Source organism: Lissotriton vulgaris, chromosome 3_1, assembly GCF_964263255.1.
Source record: "Lissotriton vulgaris chromosome 3_1, aLisVul1.2, whole genome shotgun sequence".
Classification (NCBI taxonomy): domain Eukaryota; kingdom Metazoa; phylum Chordata; class Amphibia; order Caudata; family Salamandridae; genus Lissotriton; species Lissotriton vulgaris.
The window spans coordinates 2103878291-2103900346 of record NC_141689.1 but is presented as its reverse complement, the minus strand read 5'-3'; the positions used below and the strand labels follow the sequence as shown (position 1 = coordinate 2103900346).

Here is a 22056-nt window from a genome sequence, read left to right as displayed (position 1 = left end):
AGGTACTGACATTGGGGTAGCAATAAAAAAGGCTAAATATTACCGCGCTTTTTTTAATTGCAACACATAAATAGGCCTAATTTGGTTATAACTGGTTCAGCAAGTGACCCGTAAGATATGATTTCAAAATCAGAGTAAGAATAGTTACAGAAGGTTTTGGGAGGAGTAGAGTGAAGGCTATGTCCCTGCGCTCCTGCAATCAAGCCCTGTTAAAACCTCCCATCACAAAGAAGACTAGACAGGGTGACCGTGCCTTCTCCGCTGTTGGTCCTGCCCTCTGGAACAACCTTCCCATTAATCTAAGAACCACCATAAACCACCTGTCCTTTAGAAAGGCATTAAAAACCGTCCTCTTCCAAGAAGCTTTTCCTTCTACATAAACTTCAGGCTGCCCTACCTAAAAACTGTCTTAGCTGGCAAAGCGCGGAGATACCCCTCCGGGATTGATTCCTGCGCTCTATAAGAAATTAAATATAATATATAATATGTTTTGGAGAATGTGTAATGTCTGTGTCAAGCAACCTTGAATTTTGTGGTGGGTATTGTTTCGCAGTTCTGCTAGAGTGAGATCTGGGTAGGTGCTTAACCTGACTTTTTCCAAGCAGGTGGGAATGTGCAAATTTATGAATGTTTTAAACAATGAGCACATTCTAACGCGTGCTCTCTTTCCACCGCATCATTCTTCAGTTTCCAACTTTGAGCTATCTCTTACCTCATTTAAGTCTGGAAAAAACATGGGTGGACGTCTCACACTTCTCTGCGCGTAATTACAGCTAAGCCAACTTGGAATTTAACTGCCAAGTTGATAATGAGACACAGCTATTCCATCAGCATTTAAATATTTTGGTTCTGGCATATGACACTAGTTTCTTGTTATTGGTCTTTATTTTCTGTCTGTTCTGAAGAGGATGTGTTCCGAGCGTTTTCCCAAAATATTAACATCAATGGTTTATCAGTTGTTACAAAAATTACACTAAAGATGCTTTTGTGAATTTTAAGAAAAAAATTGATCTTATGGCTACCTGTGAGCAATCTATTGCGGGCAAACTGTGGTATCGAGCGCTGTATAAAGATCGCATTATTTTGATGCAGAAGATCATCTCCACTGAAATTTATGTAACTTTGTGAGCTCATTTTTCCCCAGATACTTTTCTAATGAATTGCTCATACTTTTTAGAAATTTTGGTTTTTAAGGTTAGTTTATAGTTTTTAATGGCTGAATTACGTAGTATGTGGTTAATGTTTTTGCATATACAAGTACACTGCTTTTCAACATCAGGACATTAGTTTTTTTTCCATCAACATAAGTGAATCCTTATTTGAGTAACATTTAATTTATCTTGGTTGTTAGCACACACTGTCTGTTGTTTTTCGATGGGATTAAAATTATGAATCTCCAGCAAAGAAAATAAGTAGTACTAATGACAAAGTATCTATTGCCCTGGTGGACCTAAGAACTACCGCAATGTATAATTCTTCAAAATGTACGGTGACCTGCAGAAATATTTATGGAATAGTATATTATCCTGATTCTCTTAAGCTGCAGCGTTTAACCCTCCATCACTTTCTGATCGTCTCAATAGTCCCTTTTCTCAGTTCCACAATTGCAGTAAAAACTGTTTTTCGGTTTAAGTCGAGATAGAAATATTTGCTTCTGTTGGAACTTTTCCATTTTAAACTGCAGACTTGTGCAACGAAAACATATTATGTTATTAAAATCGGGCATTGCAAGGCGAGAGACCACTTTGCATTTTATATCTTTATGCTCAAGATCCACTTCAGGGTCTTAACTTCTTCATTGTCAAAAAGATGTCAAAGCATTTGTGCTTGCCCAAAGACTTTTTCTGATTACATGCTTTGATGATCATCACCATTTTCCTTTAGGTGGGAATGCCCTTTAGCTTATATTAGGCGTTAAATAGTCTGGTTTTCACTGTAAACACTCAACACTAGTTGTTTTTAAATCTTTTTAATTGAATTTATATTGGACAATACACATAGTATGGCTTCAGTAGTTGGCTCACCAAGCGTCTCAGCACAGTTAGGTTGAATCATTATATTACTGTCATTCGACATTCACAATTGATGTACTCAAGCATATTTTAACTGTGATAGTAGATGCGGTTGCCATCCTACCTTTATTTTTAAGACCAAACCTCTGGTCACTCACCTTTAAATGTGTATCCTTCGTCAAAAAGCGTACAGAATGTTTTCCACTGTTGTTAAAGCAATTAAGGTAAATCATATCTGCCATCCATGGTGTCCTAGATAACATCCAGTACAGTGATACCCTAAACTGAGAAATCTGGCTTGTTTAATTAACGATTCATTGATAAAACCTAGAAGTACTCTATATGGGTCAGAAGTAACAGGTACTACCAGAGCACAAGGCAAGACTCCAGCCATCTCTGACCAGGAAGTGTTTTTAGGAGGCAGTAGTAACTAGCCATGTGGATAAAGTCTTCTGGGGAATGGCCACCAGCGTTTGGATACTTCCCATCAATTTTATGCAGTCTAGCAAGAATGTAATTCAGATTTTATTCACATTGTTGTCCGCAATATATTTTTAATCCTACCTATGATGGTAATCCTCTACCAAGATCTGCAGGCAGTTGAAGGTGTGCGAAGCTTTTGCATGTGCTCTTCCCACAAATTGATTCCATAGTGAGGGTGATTCAATAATATTAGAGAGTGTAGGAGAGAGAGAACAAAAAAAAGTACAATTAACGTTCTCTAAGAAGCTGGCTTTTGTGAGAAACTCCCGATCCACCAAAGTGGTAGACCTTCAAATGACCCAGTGTATTTTTTGAATCTGAACCCAACACCTGAGAATGAGTCACATGCTTGTCTCCCGAGAAAATAGGACGGGAGATTCCACGCTATATTATTTAGGATACTTAAGCACACACTTTATTAGCTCCTCTTTATTTACTCTGGGACCTTTTTTACAAATAAGCTGTGGAGCATCAACCCCTGTTTAAAAATCAGAAGTATCATTGGCAAGTCTGAATAATTACACAATTACTATAGAAATTATCTAAAGACCAACAGTTATTTGCAACGTGATGGAGAGTATTATTATTGGTCAGGAAATTACAATTAAAGAAAACACTAAAAATATTAGTAATATTCTCAGCATGGTGGCGTCTGGAACTGTCATTAACTATAATAGAAACAAAAATGATACAAACATGACACTGAAAACTAGCAGAAAAGTAAAATGAATGACCAGAGGAAAGACATTTAAAGATTGGCCCACAAGGGAACAGCAACTCATAAGGAGCACATGTGGACAAAGGTACAGATATGCGAGTACTAGGGCACAAGGATAAGAGGATTCCCCAGAGTGTGTGGGATGTAACAAAGTACTAAGAACAAGGGGTGAGGTTTTGAATCCATGTTTGGCTAGAATTCTTTTTTTCATTATTTATAAAATCCAAGGTCTGCTGTATTATTTACAGCGTATTTCAAAATCTCGCTGCTAAAGGGAACAACAGAGTCCTAAAACACTTAGAGGTTTTTTTCTCAAAAAACATGCACAGATTTTGAAACTCTAATGATTTGTAAACCACAAACAGCGATACAGAAAAATTATAACTATATATGATTGCACTAATAAAGATGGAATTAATGTATTCCTTACGGTGTACATGATTCGTTTCAGTTATATTTCTGGATTCAAATCAGATTCCACACCAGTATTTGCCACAAAGTTAACTGTGTGGCCTACGCCTTGTGATGACGAGACCGTGCCAAACACGTCTCCAAAGAGTTTGGCGCTGTTGCTGACACTTAAATACTTTATTTAAGTTTAATAAAAGTAGAGACAAGCGTAACATGTCTCGATAAAGATGTGGGACAACAGAAGATTGGGGCACAAAAACTTTCAAACAATAACAATGCAAAAAAACTAATTACAGCAATAGTTAAAGTATAAGTTGAGGTATAAAGGTCGTTCAATCAGTATAGTTACATTTCGGCCTATCATTAGAGCTTTCAGAAATGGATGATTTGCTGCAGTACATAGATTTACAATAACATTCAGTGCGTTGAAAGACCCTCTAGGATTTTTAAAAGGTAGCTATATTTCTAAATGTTTACATTCTGCTGTTTACCGTGGTGACAGTTTCTCCTTTGTGTAAATCTTCCAAACGTTTGTACAACAAAGAGGCCAATGGAGCAGGTGTGTGAGTCTAGCAGCAAAAATCAGGTGCGTAACTAGTTTGCCTGTTAAAGTCCTAAATGGGTTGACACTATTTTCCACTGATTCCACCCTAAAACCGAGCAGTGGGAATGAGTTGTAGCGACACCCCTGTGATATACACTGTTCAATCAGCCCTTACTACATAAGCCTGAGCTACCAAACATCACCTATTTTTTTTAAATTTTTTTTGGTAAGACCTTTATTATAACAAAAGATGGTTACACAGCCAGAAGCCTACAACCCGGGGGCCGGCTGCGTTGACTTAAGTAACACAGTGCAAGAGTGACTTTACACAGCCTTGTAGCCGGCAACACAAGGTCCGGCGGCGTAATGCATATAAATTAGGTCTTGTTTTCAGGTTTTGTTGGTGTACCATAATAAACATAAATTAACAACTCATAAACCAGTGAATGAGACCATCACATACTAGCAGTCAATTTCGTAAATTCTGAATGTATCATTATATGTCCGTGCAGACAACGCCCACCGTCACCTGGCTGTAGTGATATAGACCTTTACAAATTTGAATCAAGATCTTAACTCATACATTTGCAGCAGCCTCCGACTTGCGCATATATTCAGTAAGGTATCCCCAGAAATCTTTTGGCCTAGATCGCATCGGTAGTTCTTCCTCGTATGTCAGGAGTTTATCCCTGCAGCTGGACATGTCTTGTAACCAGACACCAAAGTTCTGTGGTACGTTGATCCTTATTTTATTTCAAGATCCCGAATTTCTCAGTTCAAGACACACTCTGTGCCAGCATTGCGAAATTTGTTTCTTGGCAAGTAATAATGAAACCGCACAGAACTTTCGTTTGGTAGATTTAAGTTGTGGTACAATGCCCAGCAAGCAGGTACGGATCGTAGAGTCTATCTCAACCGCTATCATAGCAGACAGTTTTGCAGTGACATCGCCCCAGTATTCACGGATTCTTGGGCAGAACCAAGCTAAATGTGCAAAGTCTGCGCCTTCCGTACCACATCGTTTACACCTGTCTTCATCCTGCAGACCGTATTTACACATACGTGCTGGTGTGTAGTATGCCTGGTGAAGGAACTTGTAATGTATGATTCTAAGATTGCCATTAGTAGTAAGAATTTGTGTTAATGCGCATGTCTGTTGCCATTCCTGTTCTGTTAGTGGATCTACCAGCACCGCGTCCCATCTGGATTTGGCCCTCTCAGTGGTGTGTGGTATTTCTGCCGGCGCTGTGGTGTACAGCCTTGACACTAGGTGCGACAGATCTTGAGTAGTAATAATCAACTGTAGTGTGTCAAGACTTTCTGGCTCGTCAGGAAAGGTGGGATACATCTCCATCAAGGCCCGTTTCAGCCTGTAATGTGTGAAACAGAACATCTGTGATTTGTTTTGAATGTATGTAGGCCCTCAATCTTTACAACATCAAAAAACTAGGTATTGAAAAATAACACAGATTAACAATAAAACCAAACTTTTCTGATTAAAAGTACCTGAAGGGATATAAAAGGATGTAAATGGTAAGCGTTTGGGCAGACAATACATATGTGATCCTGAAGGGGGACCTTGACATGAGGTGGAAATTAATATTTGCATTTAAACCAACATACTTTTTTGGGAGATATTAGCACACATAACAACCTGCCATGTGCACTCCTGCCAACCCTCCAACATCCTCAGAAAGGCAGGATAGGCATCTCTCCTATAAAGATGGTATCATCCATCAGGTATAAATCACAATAAAGCTCACTCATTAGATGGGCTCCTGGGCAGGTTCACTGGAGCCAGAATGGGCTGCAAGCTCCTTGAGGTGCTTCCAAACCTTCCCTGCCCACTGTTGCCCAAAATACATGTGCATCCACCTTGCAGACTGAAAACTGTTCACCCCCTGCCACTAGGAGTTAACCATAAGTTCCCGGATATGCAACAGGGTGTTTAAATGTGGGGTCCAGGACAAAGGGGAATGGTAAGAGACAAAATGTTGGGACAGCGGCAGAATGTATGCTAGGCAGTAATCTGGGCATGTTCCTACATCCCGCTAGCATCTAAAACCAGTTTGTATTGACAGAACCCAGCCATCCAGAAACAGAGCTTAGTCAGAAAACCTGACAATCCTCCCAGATCAGTATCCACCCATAGACTTCCCACTATATGTTTAGCAGCAAATCTTTTTCTAACTGACCTCGCTTAGATATTGGTGTCTCTTTCACATAAACTGAAGGTGTATTCCTATAGGGGGAAAAATAGACCACTTTACATAAGTCCTAAGTCTTATGCTCTCTTACTTTTATTGGCATGTGTACTTTGTAGAAACCCACCTACCAGATACGAGAACGATATAGTTTATCTTCCTCTGCTCTGTGTTCTTAGCCTCCTGAAGGACACCAGGGCCTTAATGTCTGTTTCTGCCACCCGAAGCATTCACAGCGATACGCAGATGACCAGAGTGTTACTTCTCACACCCCAGTCGTGCACGAACTGAGGTTTTATGTCTTATGCACACAAAACAGAAAGAACTCATTGTACCTCCGTGTCGAGCATAGTTTCTCTACTAATCTCACCTTCCAATCTTCGTGGTGCAATTGTGGTTAAACAGTCAAAGGGTATGGTAGCAGCATAAACGGCTTAAAGCTGTGTTTTCTACTCTGCGGTGATATCTTGTATCTCAATCCCTAAATTTAACTCTGTAGCACAATCTCTGCGGGATCTACATTGGCTCCCTATGAAAAAGAGAATTATTTTCAAGGCTATGTGTATAGTCTGTAAGCCTTTACATCAGACTGGCCCTAAGTACTTCCAGGATCTTTTCTCCTGGTACAGGCCAAGTAGAACCCTTGGATCTAGCTCCTCACTATGTGTTATCATTCGTAGATCAAATAAAACAAGATCCACGTGGGCAGGAAAATGCTGTAACTCACTACCTTTTAAGCTGTATTGTTAACCATCTCTGATGCAATTCAGGAAGCAGCTGAAAAAGTGGCTATTTAGCGAAGATGTCGATTAATTTTTGCAGTTACAGTATACAGCACTTCGGAATAGGACTGATTTCTGATGTTCTGCTTATAGCGGTAAGAAACCTTAGTGTATTTGCGTGCGTTATCAAATCTGTTTTCATTTCATTTCATTTCAATGTTTGGCAATCAGTGGCCACCAGGATGCACAGTTCTCAATAGCTGTTCAGATAATCCCCCAGGTTGAGTAGTCCGCAATAGCCCCCAACATAGGGGCCGATTATGATTGCGGATAATCCGCATCCTCCGGGCCGGCGGAAGCCACCGCTGGCCCGGAGGATGCGGATTATCCACTGCGGACTGGAAAAAGACCCCCCGCCAGATTAGGATGGCTGAGGGATCTATTTTCCGTCCGCCGCTTTTCCGTCGCAGTCTCCTTCCGTCTGCGGCGGAAAAGCTCTAACATGGCTGACGGTGTCTATAAGACACCGCCAGTTATATTAGGATAGCGGCGGTCCTATGCCTTTCCATGGCAGCATTTCTGCCGTGTAAAGGCATACGGTGTTGTCTTCGGGGGCCTGTTGCGGGCCCCCAGGGCTGAAGGGGGGGGGGTGCACATGGGGGGTACCACACGGTGCCTGCAGCTTTGTGCATGCAAAGGTAAACATGCATTTTGTTAACATTGCGGCGTGTGCTGCTTCAAGCAGCACCCACCGCAATGTTAAAAATACAGGATGTGACCGCCAGGGTGGCGGCCACATCCTAATTAGCACGAGGGACCGCCGCTGCCCCTGCGGACGGTCCCTCCTCCTCTGGGGTGGCGGACGGACGCAGGTCCGTCTGCCATTCTAATAGGCCCCATAATTTGGGAATGTGTATCTGACAATGTCTCAAGATGGCAGCATCCGGATATTATTCTTACAAGCGGGTCTCGTCACCCCCCTGGCTACCTCCCCAGTAAAAAAATGTGGGGGGGCCTGTTGGGTATCGCCCTTTTGTGGTCAGTCAACCTGGTCGAGACAAGAATATCTGTTTAGTCTAGTCTAGTCTAGTCTAGTCTGGATATTTGTATTGCGCAGACATATCACATCCCGTGAGGGAGTCTCATGGCGCATGCGGACAATCCCAGAAAAAAAAGGTGAGAGATCCTGCCAAGGCAAGACCTAGCTGAAAAGCCATGTTTTCAACAACTTTCGGAAACTCATGTGTTTGATCGTTGCACGGATATTCAGGGGAAGTTTGTTCCATAGGAGAGGTGCCATATGGGAAAAAGCACGTCCCCCATTTCTGACTGTTTGTACTCTAGATGGCGTGAGTTGGAACTTAGAGCTAGATCTCAGTTCTCGTCCGGGCTGGTACCAAGTCAATTTTCGGTTCCAGTATTTGGGTGGATGAAATTACCATAGCTAGGGAATACATTGTGCTTGGGCCTATAACGTGAACCATCCACTGCAAAGCCAACTCTAGTCCAACCCTCTTCCCTCCTCAAGGTAGAATTACATGCATTTGGATAGAAATATGAAAGGGCCATCACTTCAATAGAAGTGTTGCCAGCACTGCCAAGCCAGTTACAAATATATGGGGCAACCTGTGGACTTTTAAAACTAACGATTATACAATCGCCCACACATTTTTTGGGAGTAGACTCAATCCATGGAACCCTCCGGACCATAAGAACATGTCCTTTTAGATTGGGTGGGAGTGGCCTGTGAATATTTAGCCAATTAATTACTTTGTTGCGTAGGGAATCCTGCGATTCCGATGCACCACTAGTAAGCTCCGGTACTCCCTCCAAGATCGCAGTATAAGCTACTGCCTCAGGGGGCAGATTAACTGTCCTACGCCTGGTGTTGGGGCTAATAGGACAGTCAGTTTGCCCATTGAGTGGTCTCTCCTGATTAAGTTGTTGAGATGGAGCAAGTTGTTTTGACCTTCTAGGTGCAGGTACCGGAGGCCTCCCTGTTTGGGGCACTGAAGGACCCGGTTGGGCGACGGGTACAGTAATGTTTCTTGCAGCTTCCCCTTGCTGGACTGGTGGTAGATTTGGGGGCTGGGTGGTTGAAACTAGGGGCAATTGGCTGATCCTAACACTATCCCTGGGGGCCCTTTGTGAGTTTAACCCCACCCCAGAATTAACACTACTGGCCGTACAGAGTTTTTCTATGGCCGTCAATCTAGCCTCTATAGAGTCTAATTTAACAAACAGGGGATTCAGGAGATCTCTAAAGATATCCGTAAGTGAGCTAGTGAGCAAACCTGTAGTATTAGGAGGGACCCCACCAAAAATAAATGGACCCGTGCACACCGGTATAGATGGAGCTGTTGGAGAGCTAGATAGTTCTGACCTGGTTCTAATGGATGCAACCCCGGGACAGGCCACAGTGTCTGTGTTGTCGCCTTGAACGGGGATTGTTGGGTCAACTTTAGACCTTTTAGCACCTTTTGGCTTTCTTGACCTCTTCCTTTTGGACGGATAGTCCCCCCTGCTGCTCTTATGTTCACTTAAAGCTGCAACTGATCCCCCCTCCTGCGACACTATCTCTACAAGATCAGCATTGGGGGAAGGTTCTACAACCCCAGAGAGGCGTAGTGAGTCTCTATCCCTCTGGGTAGTAGATGGTGTCCTCAGTTGCTGCAAGACTGACTCAATAGTCTGGTCAATACTATCCATAAGCGACAGATGGGTGGCATCAAGCAGTAGAGGTGTGCTAGCATTAATTGAGGAGCCAGGAGAAGCCAATGACAAGTTATCTGCACCCTCCTCTGGTTGATTTTCTAGCACACTGAGTCCTTTATTAACCACAACGTTAGCCCTGGTAAGAAATGTTTCCATAGTTCCAGAAATCTGTTGGGCGGCCTTACTTCTGGATTCTCTCGTAGCCATGTGTGTGGGGCGCCTGTGAGACACGAGCCGCACCAAAGGAGAAGAAGAAGGTGATGTATAGGCAGGGCGTTAGAGGGATGGCCCGGTCCGGTCTCTACCGCCTCTAACGGCCTAGAACGGCCCGCCCTTTGCCCGGGCTTAGCCCGGCGTCCGCCCGCGCGCGTCCCGCGATGCGCGTTCCTCGTGCAAGTCTTATAGTTACTATTGGGCCGGAACCCCCGGGATGGTGGCGGGGTCAGGGGTGAAGAGCCTCCAGGTGCGGCCGCTGGAAACGCCGCTGAAGATCCTGGGACTTGCAGTCCCTCCGTTCCTGCCGCCTGCTGGTCACAAACCGTCCCAGTAACGCTGCTCCCGCTGTGGTGGGTCCAAGTACACGCAAACTGCTCCTCGGTCCTCCCGCAACTACGAGCGGCACCCCCAAACAAATCCCATGAACAGTAGAAAGGGGACAAAAGTTGAGGGATGTCCAGGTCACTATTCTCCCCCTGTATAAACAACTGCAAGTAGAAGAATCCTTGAAATAGTGATGAACCTTTGATGGAAAGGCCATCACACAATGGATGCGCTAAACAGATGCATTGCTGGTGTTGCTGCTAGCCAACTGTCCCCTCGTCAACCGCAGAGACATCTCCGCACCAGCGCTCTCTTTCATGTAGCATGCAGAGCTCAGAAGCAGCAGGAGCCGGAGATCACAAGCAACCAAGACTGCACTGATAAGTGCAGGCAACCCATACCCACATAGGTAAAAAGATAGCAGTCGCAAGACAACCAATGAAGGGTAGCTATAGCACAGAGCGACCACTAGGAAATGGCTGCCGTGTTTGACAATTGTCCCCCCTTCTGGTTTCTGTCTTCAAGTAATGATACGTACCAACAACAAGTACATTTCAGATTGGTGATTTATATGTTTGAGTCTTGGAATGATGTTGCCTGAAATTAATTTCACGATACGTTACTTCCTCTACAACTATTCATGGACATTGCCATTGGGCAGCCTTGATCAGTTTTAGTCGATCTTGCAGGAACTGAACAGATGTGCTGATTGATCATTTGGAATTTTTTCCTGCTAACTGTAATTAGTTCCATTGGTTCCTCCCTTTAACCAGTTTGTAGGAACAGCAACTCTTCTACATATCCTACATGCTGCTCCAGTAACACTAATGTCAGACGAGTGTAGGTTCTCTGCAGTGCCTCACAGATATTTTGATTTCTTCATCTAGCTGTGACTACTTCCCTTCTTTGATTGCCTCTCAATTACTCCCCTTACTGTGCTTTTTCTGTCCTGAGCCTAGGTGCCCAAGTCCTTCCTAAATACTGATATTTAGATCATGAGTTTCTTCACCTCCAGCCTAATCTTTCCGCAATGCCTGCGTTTTCCAGATATGGTCATTGCATTCTCTTTCCGTCTTAATAGCAGCTTTTGGGCATTCCTCCATCTCATACACCCTTCCTTGCCTCTTCTGTGTCAGCCCTTCTCCACTTACGTTGTAGTCCTAGGTGTCTTCTCTGATGGGTTCTTCTCCTTCAGTTCTTTAGCTCCTCCTTACTTTTGTCATTTTTGCCTGCTCTTTCATCCCATCGAAGCTTCACTCTGAGTCACACTTTCTCCCCTAGCCTCCAACTGTAATGGTCCTTTTCTGATGTACTTTGTGATCATAGCCCACGGCCCTTTACTAGTTTTCTTTCTCTCAACAGTGGTACAAGATCTCGTGACTCGGAAACAATACTTTTTGAGGCTATCAACAATCCAACCAGACTAACCGTACTGTGTCGTTATCATGTCCTTCGTCTCTTTCTGTCCACTCATACTTTCCCTCATTCCTGTTATTCTTTCCTCTTATCTTGGCGACCTTTGTTGGCCCTCTTACCACCACACAAGCAGTAAAGATTGTATCTTACAGATATTACCACTCTAAGCCCCTAACGGTTCCCTGGCTCATTGAAACAAGCTTCACCACAGATTTACCCTTGGTCTTTGATGATGTATTCTCTCCCAGCTTATGCATCAGAATAGTCTAAAAATGAGGCAAAGGACTTGATGTTCCTCACATGAAAGGCACAATCTGTGAAATCGATTGCTTCACTCTCAAGCACATCTTTGAATTTAATGCATCCTTAACGTGCGACGTTTGTATACAAACCTCCAATAACTTTTTTTTAAAACACATTTTTTATTGGTTTTATCAAGACAAAGAACATGTAGAAAAACAGCCAAACCAACACGATACAGGTAGCCAAATGTGTGCACCATCGGTCTGCAGTGTACATTATAGTATTGAGAATTCAACCGTAAGTAAGAAAAAAAGGACTTAAACCAAACCCTCAAGTACAGCTCACTCTCGCCCCTCCAAAAGTTACAAACGCCCCTCCGAAAGTTGCATAGTGCAGATGTGAGTATGTATTAGTATGAATGGGGAGCACATCACAAAAGGTACTTTTAAAAATAGCAAGCAAGCGATCAAAGGTATATGTGAAAAACATCCATGGCATTACACCAGGTGCAATTATACGGCCGTAGCCAGGAGATGTGACTTTAGTGGTTCCCGTATATCTCTGGGTGTGGATGTGGACAACAGAAGCTACACATACAACTCAAGTTGAGCATTTCAGTATAGAGGAGATTCCAACCAGTTCTCAGCTTCCAGTATCTCAGCAACATGCCACAAGTCTGCTAGCTAGCAATAGTGCTAAACCAGTAAAACACGTTAATGAGCAGTGGGAATCTGCTCAATCCAGCCCAGCAGTGCGACCTTGGGATCCATCTGTAGCTTGCGGCCTATCATAATAAATGTGGTGGTCATAACCTCTCTGCAGTATAGTTGAACACTGACATGACCAGCCTAAGTGCAAGAAGTCTTCCTTCGGTGTGCGATCTTGCACATTTTTAAACCACCTTAAGGCCATATTTCCAATACCTCATGGGAGTATAGTAAGCTCTTTGTAAAAACGTGGGATGAGTTATACGAAGCATACTATTCAGGGAGAGTATTTCTAGTTTGCACGCACCTTGGAGATGATAATATAAACTAATATCAAAGGGGGTGCAGGGCGGTGTCCCCCTAATATCTGCAAGCTTGTTAAAGTTGCCATTTTTGTATAACTTCCACGGTATAGAGGATAATGGTGTTTTATTGTGTATTGCTTCATGTGTCACTAGCAGTCTTGGATGGTAAGGCAGGGGGAGAGCAGAAGACTATACGAGATCTCGACCAGTTTTCTCTCTCAATCTGTCCTAAACTCTTAATAGTACTAGCAGTAGCTTCAATGGATAGTCTCCGCCAGGGGCTGGGGTACTAAGGTCGTGTCCTCAAGCAGTGATTTTAATGGTATAGGGCCTATGTTGTCAACCTCTACAGCAGTATGAGGTAGACACGGATGGAACCAGCAGCAGGCGAAGTGTGCTTTTTCACCTAAATAGTACAACTCGGGATCAGGTGCCTCAAACCCTCCACTTTGAAAGGATAACATCAGCGTCTCTCAACTAACACCGGGCACCTAACCAGCCCGTGGCAGTTGAATCAGTTGAGTTTTAAGTGTTTGGAAAAGGTTCTGTTACGAGGGACGGAATGCTCACAAACATATAGAGCAGTTTCGGACATATCACTGTCTTCATGCGGGACATTCAGCCCGCCAATGATAACAGGAGTGATAACCAGTGGGTAATCTGCAGTGTATCCATTGTGACACCATCATTTTCGCTAACAGTGAGATCGATATCCTAGTTAACACGTATTCCTAGGTACTTAAGAGATCCTCCACACCGTTACAGTGGGAAGTTAGGCAGGAATTTTATTGTATTATATTAGTGAGAGGAAAATCTGCGGTTTACGCCAGTTGATGGTATTTCGAAGAGGTTACCAAGACATATAACTTCCCGCAGTGAGTTCTTTAAGTACAGGGTGATATCCTCTGCACACAAGGAGATCATAAGATGTCTGCTAGCGTACTTGAGGGCATTATCTGAATAATGTTGGCAGAGCTTCAATGCCAGCGGCTTCAGGGCTACTGCATACAGGATAGATGAGGAGGCATCCCTGTTGGGTCCCTCTTGATAAGTTGTTAATTCGCTACAGGGAATCGCAAAACAACCTGATCCATTCTATAAAGCTGGGGGCACACCAAGCTTACTCCGGGTGGTAAATGGAAAGTCCCACTCCAGGGAGTCAATGCTTTTGAGGCGTGCAGGAAAACAGCGGCGGCATCTGAGCTTGGTTCGAGCCAATGCATAATAGCAAAGAGAATATGCAGGTTATGGGCAGTCGATCTGCATGGGATAAACCTGGTCCGATCAGGGAGCACCAGTTCGGGCAGGATGGGAGATAGGTAGTTAGCAATAATTTAGTTAGAATTTTATAGATGAAGTTTAAAAGTGATAGAGGCCTATATGATTCACATTTGTTAGCCAGATTCCTCTGTTGCAACAGGCAATAAGGAGGGCTTCGTGCAGTGTCAGATGGAGGATAGTTGCACTCTGGCTTCCTCCTAAGCTGGCAATGAAAGAGTAAAAAGGATATCTAAATATAGTTCATAAAATTCGAAGAGTACTCCATCAGAGCCAGGAGCCTCGCCCCTTGGAGAGCACCTATTGCGTCTTTAATTTAATCAAATGTAAATGGCTGTTCTAGAAATTGTTGATGTGTGTCGATCTAAATCTCCAATGCTTGACCTCAGTTTCACTAAAGATAATTTTTACTTTGCCCCGTCATTCCTGCCATCAACTACAAATTCTTTTCCCTTTGGGATAGGGAGTGGAAGGGGGATTGAAGCCCCCTTTGCACCCATCCCTTGCTCTACTTGAGTGTGTGCAAAGATTCACTCATTGAATAAGAAATATCTAGCCATGGGTGTCCAACGCTGTTGAAGGGTAGGTCCATTCAAGATTTTAATGCTAACCCCTCACTGTGCAGATAAGCAAATTTAGAACCGTTGTATTTCCTTTTATTGTATTTATTGATTTTGAGAGCATCTTTTATGGATGCTCTCAAAATCTGTGATAGATTTAACCTTTTGGATAACTGTTGGATACCTTTACTCTTGACGTTGATTTTGCTAATGGCAGAATTTACACCACCATCATTTCTGGATACCACCATCTCCTTACAAAGAGAAAATTCTTTAGGTAAATAGAATAACTCTTAAACCCCTTTCCTTACTCACAAGCAGTTGAGTATTGACAGAATTGCCTCCAAGGCTGCCATCTTCCATGACTACCTTCTTGGACACCTCATCAAACTGATTCCCTGGTAAGATATTTCTCCGAGTACCTTAAAATAGCTCTGCAACTAGTGATCCTACTCAGACAGATTAAATGCAGGTCCCCCAAAATTCTACAGAACTCTTCGCTCTGTAATGGTAACACAAAAAGCCAAGAAGGAAATGGAGACAAAGCTTAGTAGTCTTGTCAAACTGTGCTTCAATTGTTGAACTTTCTCTTGACATGTGTATCTTTATTATACAGTTAATAAAAACCGTAATGTACAAACATAGCAATGCATGTTAAAATAAAATTTTAAAATGTATAAAATCATGATCAGATTCTTAATGCTAAATGTTTCTGCAGTGCGGTTAAAATAATATTAACGAACTTCCCAGCTCTTGCTAGGGCCTCGGCTTAATTGTTGCTAATACACAAAGTCGATGCTTTCCTACAGTGTCTCAGTGATTGTTCCCGAAAGACAGGGATCAGTAGGCGGCGTCGATCCGTAGCAAAGAATGGGCAGCAGCAAAGCAGGTGGAGCCAGGACTCATGTATGTAATTGCAAAACCTGCAAATGGGCGGCTCATTCCACCAAGCCCACCGTGGGTTAAAGTCAAAGATTGGTAGGGCTAGCAGCCTCATGTGTAATATTTTGTTGTGAGTCTGGGGGTTGAGGGAGTAGTTAAAGTATAGTTAAGGTTTCCCCTTGATATATGATTCATTCAAGGCGGTAAAAAGTTAGTTTTTAGATAGCCCGGCAACGTCAGTCTGAAATGAAACTAAAATGGTTTGTTTTGTTATTGTTTTTTTCCACGTTGACAGAGAGATAGTTGGATTAGTGAGAGAGGTTGGTTCGATCTTTAATGTGGAATAGCGAGGTGCAGCAGTTTATGCCAAAGGGGATGTTCCTCCTAAACACAGCTTGTAGTTGCTCTTTCAGGGATTGTCCTGGTGCTCGTAAGGTGTGTATGTAGTATTTGATTAGGTCGCCCAGGCAGTAGAGGTTTGCTCGTGTCAGGCCCAGCTCGAGTCTCAACCTCGACCTCCTCGCGTGCTGCGGAACGGAGAAGATTTTTTGTAAGCTTTGATTTGTAGGTTTTCCAGAAATACGTCCATTTTCCCGGGAAAGGCCAAGTGGCCGTAGGTCACTGCAGGTAGTAGTTTGGCCCGTAACACCCTTAGGATTGGTTCGGCTGTAGGGCTGTGCAAGTGACGATTCAAACGCCTCAGGCTGTGAATGATCCCCATACCCTTAGGCCTTACGTATCTAAGGTGTGCTGCTTGGTTTACCGTAGCGTTGAACTAAACTCTTAGGTAATTGTAGCTGGTACAGGTCGCTATTTGTGATCCCCCTGCTCTCCAGGTAAGATTTTTATTTTTGTAGCTCCCAAAAATCAAAATTGTGGTTTTGAATTTGTTTATCACAAGATGGTTCTTTGTATTATATTTGTTGAGAGCAGTGAGCGATCTTTGCAATCCTATTTTCGTATGGTCCATGATGATGATGTCGTCGGCATATTGCATTGTCTGTAGGCGCAGCCCGCCCAGTTTAGGGGCAGCCAGGGCTGCGTCTGCCAGTTCCTTTGGTAAATCAGCGGTGTAAAGGTTGAATAGTAGTGGGGCAAGTACACAGCCTTGTTCTAGGCCGTGTTCGGTTGCAATTTTTTTTGGATAATGTTTGTGTGCTAGTTTTAATCCTGACCCAGGTATTGTGGTGCAAGGATATCAAGGCTGAGAGAAGAGGAGGTGGTATTCCCCAGGAGTTTAGTTTGTTCCACAGCGTCCCTCGGTTGACTCTGTTGAAGGCTGCGCTGTAGTCCACGAAGTATTTAACAACAAGGGGTGGTGATGGACAGAGTTTCTGAATTAAGCAAAATACTCTCACCCTGTCAAGAGATCAGGGCTAGATCCAACACCGTTTTTTAGCTCACTGCACCATCCCAGCTCAGAACCTGGCTTTATGCAAATTAGTCTGTTCCTGTCCCAGTGCATGATGGGAACAGGGCAAACCAAACTACCAAGCCAATTCTTACACTGGGAAGGAAACAAGCTTCCGGGGACCGGTTTCTGGCATTTCAGCTGTCGTCGGCCCGGCTTGCTTGAATCCTGATGGTGCAATGAGCAAGGGACTCACATCTGAGTATACCCTTCCACGCTTAGGGTGGACAAAATATTTAACAACAAGGGGTGGTGATGGACAGAGTTTCTGAATTAAGCAGAATACTCTCACCCAGTCAAGAGATCAGGGCTAGATCCAACACCGTTTTTTAGCTCACTGCACCATCCCAGCTCAGAACCTGGCTATATGCAAATTAGTCTGTTCCTGTCCCAGTGCATGATGGGAACAGGGCAAACCAAACTACCAAGCCAATTCTTACACTGGGAAGGAAACAAGCTTCCGGGGACCGGTTTCTGGCATTTCAGCCGTCGTCGGCCCGGCTTGCTTGAATCCTGATGGTGCAATGAGCAAGGGACTCACATCTGAGTACACCCTTCCACGCTTAGGGTGGACAAAATATTTAACAACAAGGGGTAGTGATGGACAGAGTTTCTGAATTAAGCAGAATACTCTCACCCAGTCAAGAGATCAGGGCTAGATCCAACACCGTTTTTTAGCTCACTGCACCATCCCAGCTCAGATCCTGGCTATATGCAAATTAGTCTGTTCCTGTCCCAGTGCATGATGGGAACAGGGCAAACCAAACTACCAAGCCAATTCTTACACTGGGAAGGAAACAAGCTTCCGGGGACCAGTTTCTGGCATTTCAGCCGTCGTCGGCCCGGCTTGCTTGAATCCTGATGGTGCAATGAGCAAGGGACTCACATCTGAGTATACCCTTCCACGCTTAGGGTGGACAAAATATTTAACAACAAGGGGTGGTGATGGACAGAGTTTCTGAATTAAGCAGAATACTCTCACCCAGTCAAGAGATCAGGGCTAGATCCAACACCGTTTTTTAGCTCACTGCACCATCCCAGCTCAGAACCTGGCTATATGCAAATTAGTCTGTTCCTGTCCCAGTGCATGATGGGAACAGGGCAAACCAAACTACCAAGCCAATTCTTACACTGGGAAGGAAACAAGCTTCCGGGGACCGGTTTCTGGCATTTCAGCCATCGTCGGCCCGGCTTGCTTGAATCCTGATGGTGCAATGAGCAAGGGACTCACATCGAAGCAGCAGAATAAAGGTAGCTGGTCAGCCAGGGTAGCTTTCTGCGACAAATAGGACAGTGCTATTATGTTGTCCATCGTGGAGCAGCCTGCTCTAAAGCCTGACTGGGAGTGAAGCAGTATGTTATTTTCGCCGGCCCAGTTTTCTAGTTCCGCCAGTAAAACCCAGGCGTATGCTTTGGCTTCAATGTCCAGCAAAGCTATTAGTCTGTAATTGGCCGGATTTGAGAAGTTGCCCTTTTTGTGGATTGGATGTAGAATTGAGCCCTGGCAGGAAGGTGGAATTTTGGTTGTAAGAAAAGCATGTGCAAAAAGGGGTGAAAGGAGTTCTACCCAGAACTGCCGGAATTTTTTGAAGACTGCTGCAGATATTCCGTTTGGCCCTGGTGCTCCATCGTTCTTCATGCGGCTGATGATCTTACTTACTACGTTTTCAGGTAAGACCAAACCAGCGGTATTTCCGTTGAGTGGGGCTAGGGGCGTAGGGGTAGATGAGCTCTCCCGTGCTCCGCCATTATAAAGTTGATTAATGTGCTCCACCCATATGTTTTCAGGAACTCCGTTTTCTCCGGTGTGGCCGTTGTTACTGAGCTGGTTGATATACCTCCAGAATTGGGCCGGATTTCTTTCCTTTAAGAGGAAGAATTTTTTTTTTTAGCCAGGCTTCTTCTATACGTTTGTTCCATTGGGCCCATGCGCGTTTCTTGCGAGCTGCTCTGTGTAGCCCTTTTGTGATTTGCTGGGTAGCTCTTTCTGCTTTTTTCCTATTATTTAGGCCGTGTTGCCTCTTTTGTTTGTTTTCAGATGTTTCCTCATTATAGGGTTGGTTGAGAGCCTTTGTAATCCGTTTTATTTTAACATGTGTATGTTGACAGAGACTTAGAGAAAAGGATATGCATTACTGGAGTTTGTGCAGGTGTGAGGGATTGAAGCGAAGGGGCTGGACCCAAGTGATGCTGTGCATAGGCCCAGGAAGTCCAATGGTTTCTGGTTTATGAAGAGTAACAAAGCACCATCAAGCCAATAGGCATAGTGGTAGTGAGACGCGGAGACAAAAAGATACTAGTCGAATAACTTGTGCTTTCTCTCTGTGCATTTTCTATGTTTAAGTCTTTGTTTGCTTGGTTTTATCTCTAAGTTGCTGGCTTCATTGGATATGTAACCGGAAAGATTTCGTATATGCAGACCTGCCAGGAGAAATTTAAGAATTTGGAGAATTCTGCACTTGGCGAGGCAATTCGACAGAGTCGAGGTTTACCTTCTAGGTAAGTACCACTGAGTTACATTCACAAATATTTGTATTCAGTTGGTGGGACTTACTATTTACTTACTCCGGAATTTTCAGAAGTAAATCACAGCGACTTGTGGAAGAAAGTCTTGTAAAATGATTGAAGTCATTATTGTCCATTATGTATATTAAACATATTCACGCGTTCTGTTGCCGGGCATGGACAGTGAAGAAAAAACCTTATTGCTGGAAGAAATGTAAGTAAAATGTATGGTGTGAGTATTTCACTGCTACAATAGTATATGAAGTCATAGCAACCCGTGTGATAAAATGATAGTTAAAAACCCATCACGCTGCATGTACTCTCGTCAGTGTAGTGCTCCGCCACAGATTGTTTAAAGTTCAGAGGGGGATGGATTTCTTTTCCTTCTTTTTTGTCACGTACACATTTCCCTAGCTCACTCTTGGAGATCATTCCATTGGATCTTAAACAGGACCACTTACGTTCTCCTCCTCGCTAGCAGTTGTCGCTTCCACACGGAATTTCCTGTTTGTGCTCTGCAAAGCAGCTCCAAGAAAGACCGTGTCCCTCAATAGTCCTCTGAACAAAAATGCACCCCAGCCAGAGGCGATAGTCATTCAGCACAGATGGAAAGCTGCCAAAAACGGGAATTCCAAATATGTGAATTCCAAATATGTATTGACAAATTCCAGTGCCGCGGTAGTTTTTAAACAAGCTTGTGTATGCAGGCCGTACTTGATGAAGCCGGTCACCGCTGTCGTGTTATCATATTCTAGTCACTGGTGAGAAGGAAACACTGCGCTTTAAAGTTGCTTAAAACGGAAGCATAGACGGGCGTAGGTTGGCCAGTAAGATTGGGGGGGGGGGATTCAGATTATCCAACAATCACGCTGCCATGTTATATTAAAATGCATCAAAGGACACGCAGGGCGCTTAAGTGGGGCTTAACGGGCAGTGGAAAGGGAGATGGATGGGGTTTGCTAGGGCTACTAACTGAGAGAAAATACAATATTTTCTAAAATAACAAAGATTTTTGAAGACTGTCAAAACACAGAGAGTCTGCGTGTATGTTTTAGTTTGTGTGAATGCAAAAATCCGACAGACACCTATACCCGACTGAAATCCCCTGCTCCCAGCAATTTAATAGAAAATACATTTATTAGGGGGCATAACACCCCGAACACCCCCCTGAAGCTACGCCTCTGAGCACAGATGACACATTTTGCACCCCGATCCCACCTGGTATCTCCTCTCTCCCCCACAGGCCTAAGGCCCCCCTCGGCCACCGTCCGTCCTCCTCCCGTGGTATCGCCTACATTCTGCGTTCATGAGAGTTTCGTTCTCTGTGAGGGCTGGTTGGTACCAAGAGTGCGTAGGATCCGAGCCACAATATATAAACCCATAAATATGTATGTGTGAAATAACTAAAATCACATCTTTGCTGCCGGTCTCTCTTTGTGTTCCCAGCTGCGTAGGAGGCTTTGCAAAAGACAACCCTTTAATGAGGACCCACCATTTAAGCTTAATCTGAGTTCATGATGAGTGAAGCGTGGCACAGGCTGCTGAGGCGCAGACGCTTCCCGCCCGGCGATTCTAATGCATACACGGGATTGTGGCGTGGTGTTACAACGGCTTTGTGAGTTACAAAACTCATTTCCAAGTGTTCGATGTACAAAGTCTTAAGTTTAATCACGTTTCTAGCAGGCTTCTTACAACGCTGTAATAGTTTTATTTGACGCAAAACTATCATTTATATATACATTCCATACTTGGGCTCCTCCTTCCCCATTCATAACTCATGATGATAGCTTGCAAGGAGGTGGTGAAATCTCTTGGGCAGAAATATGGATAATATTAAGGACGTACAACAATTGGGGCAAGGCGGTCATTTTGAATGAAGCACTCCGGCCCATCATCAAGGAGGGGGGGGGGGCAGTTTACCCCATGCCTCAAGCTGTTTATGCAGCTGTTGTAAACATTGGGACTATATTAAACCTCCAGCTTCTTGTCTGATGCAGCAAGGTGTATAGTTAGTTATTGGGAGTACAACTGATTTATCACAGTTTACCTTGAGGCTGAAGTCTTTCCCATAAATCCTGAACATGTGCATGAGGCAGGGAATAGAGCAGTCGGGGTCATACATACAGCAAAGCATCGCCGGCATATAGTGCTGTGCCATCTTCATGGTTCTGATGTGCATGCAGGCCCCATACCTGGGCATCAGAGCAGATCCATTCTGCTAGGGGTTCTGCTTCTACTGTAAACAAGAGAAGGGAGAGAGGACAGCCCACCTTGTACCCCACTGTGTTGGAAAAGGGGACAACAACTCGCTATTTACCCTTACTGTGACCCTTGGGAGTTCATATAGTTTTACATATTCTCGAAACATAGGGACAATATTAATTTCCTCAAGCCTCCGTA

The 22056-nt window shown here is 43.9% G+C and overlaps 1 protein-coding gene across 1 annotated transcript in view; it reads left to right on the top strand.

The window, feature by feature from the left end:
* Nucleotides 1-22056, top strand: part of OCIAD1 (OCIA domain containing 1) — a 231046-nt gene that overhangs the window by 130623 nt on the left and 78367 nt on the right. Inside the window, exon 5 of the mRNA XM_086962661.1 lies at nucleotides 19524-19650. Within this exon, the coding sequence (XP_086818787.1) occupies nucleotides 19524-19650 (127 nt within the window). The remainder of the gene's footprint in view (nucleotides 1-19523; nucleotides 19651-22056) is intronic.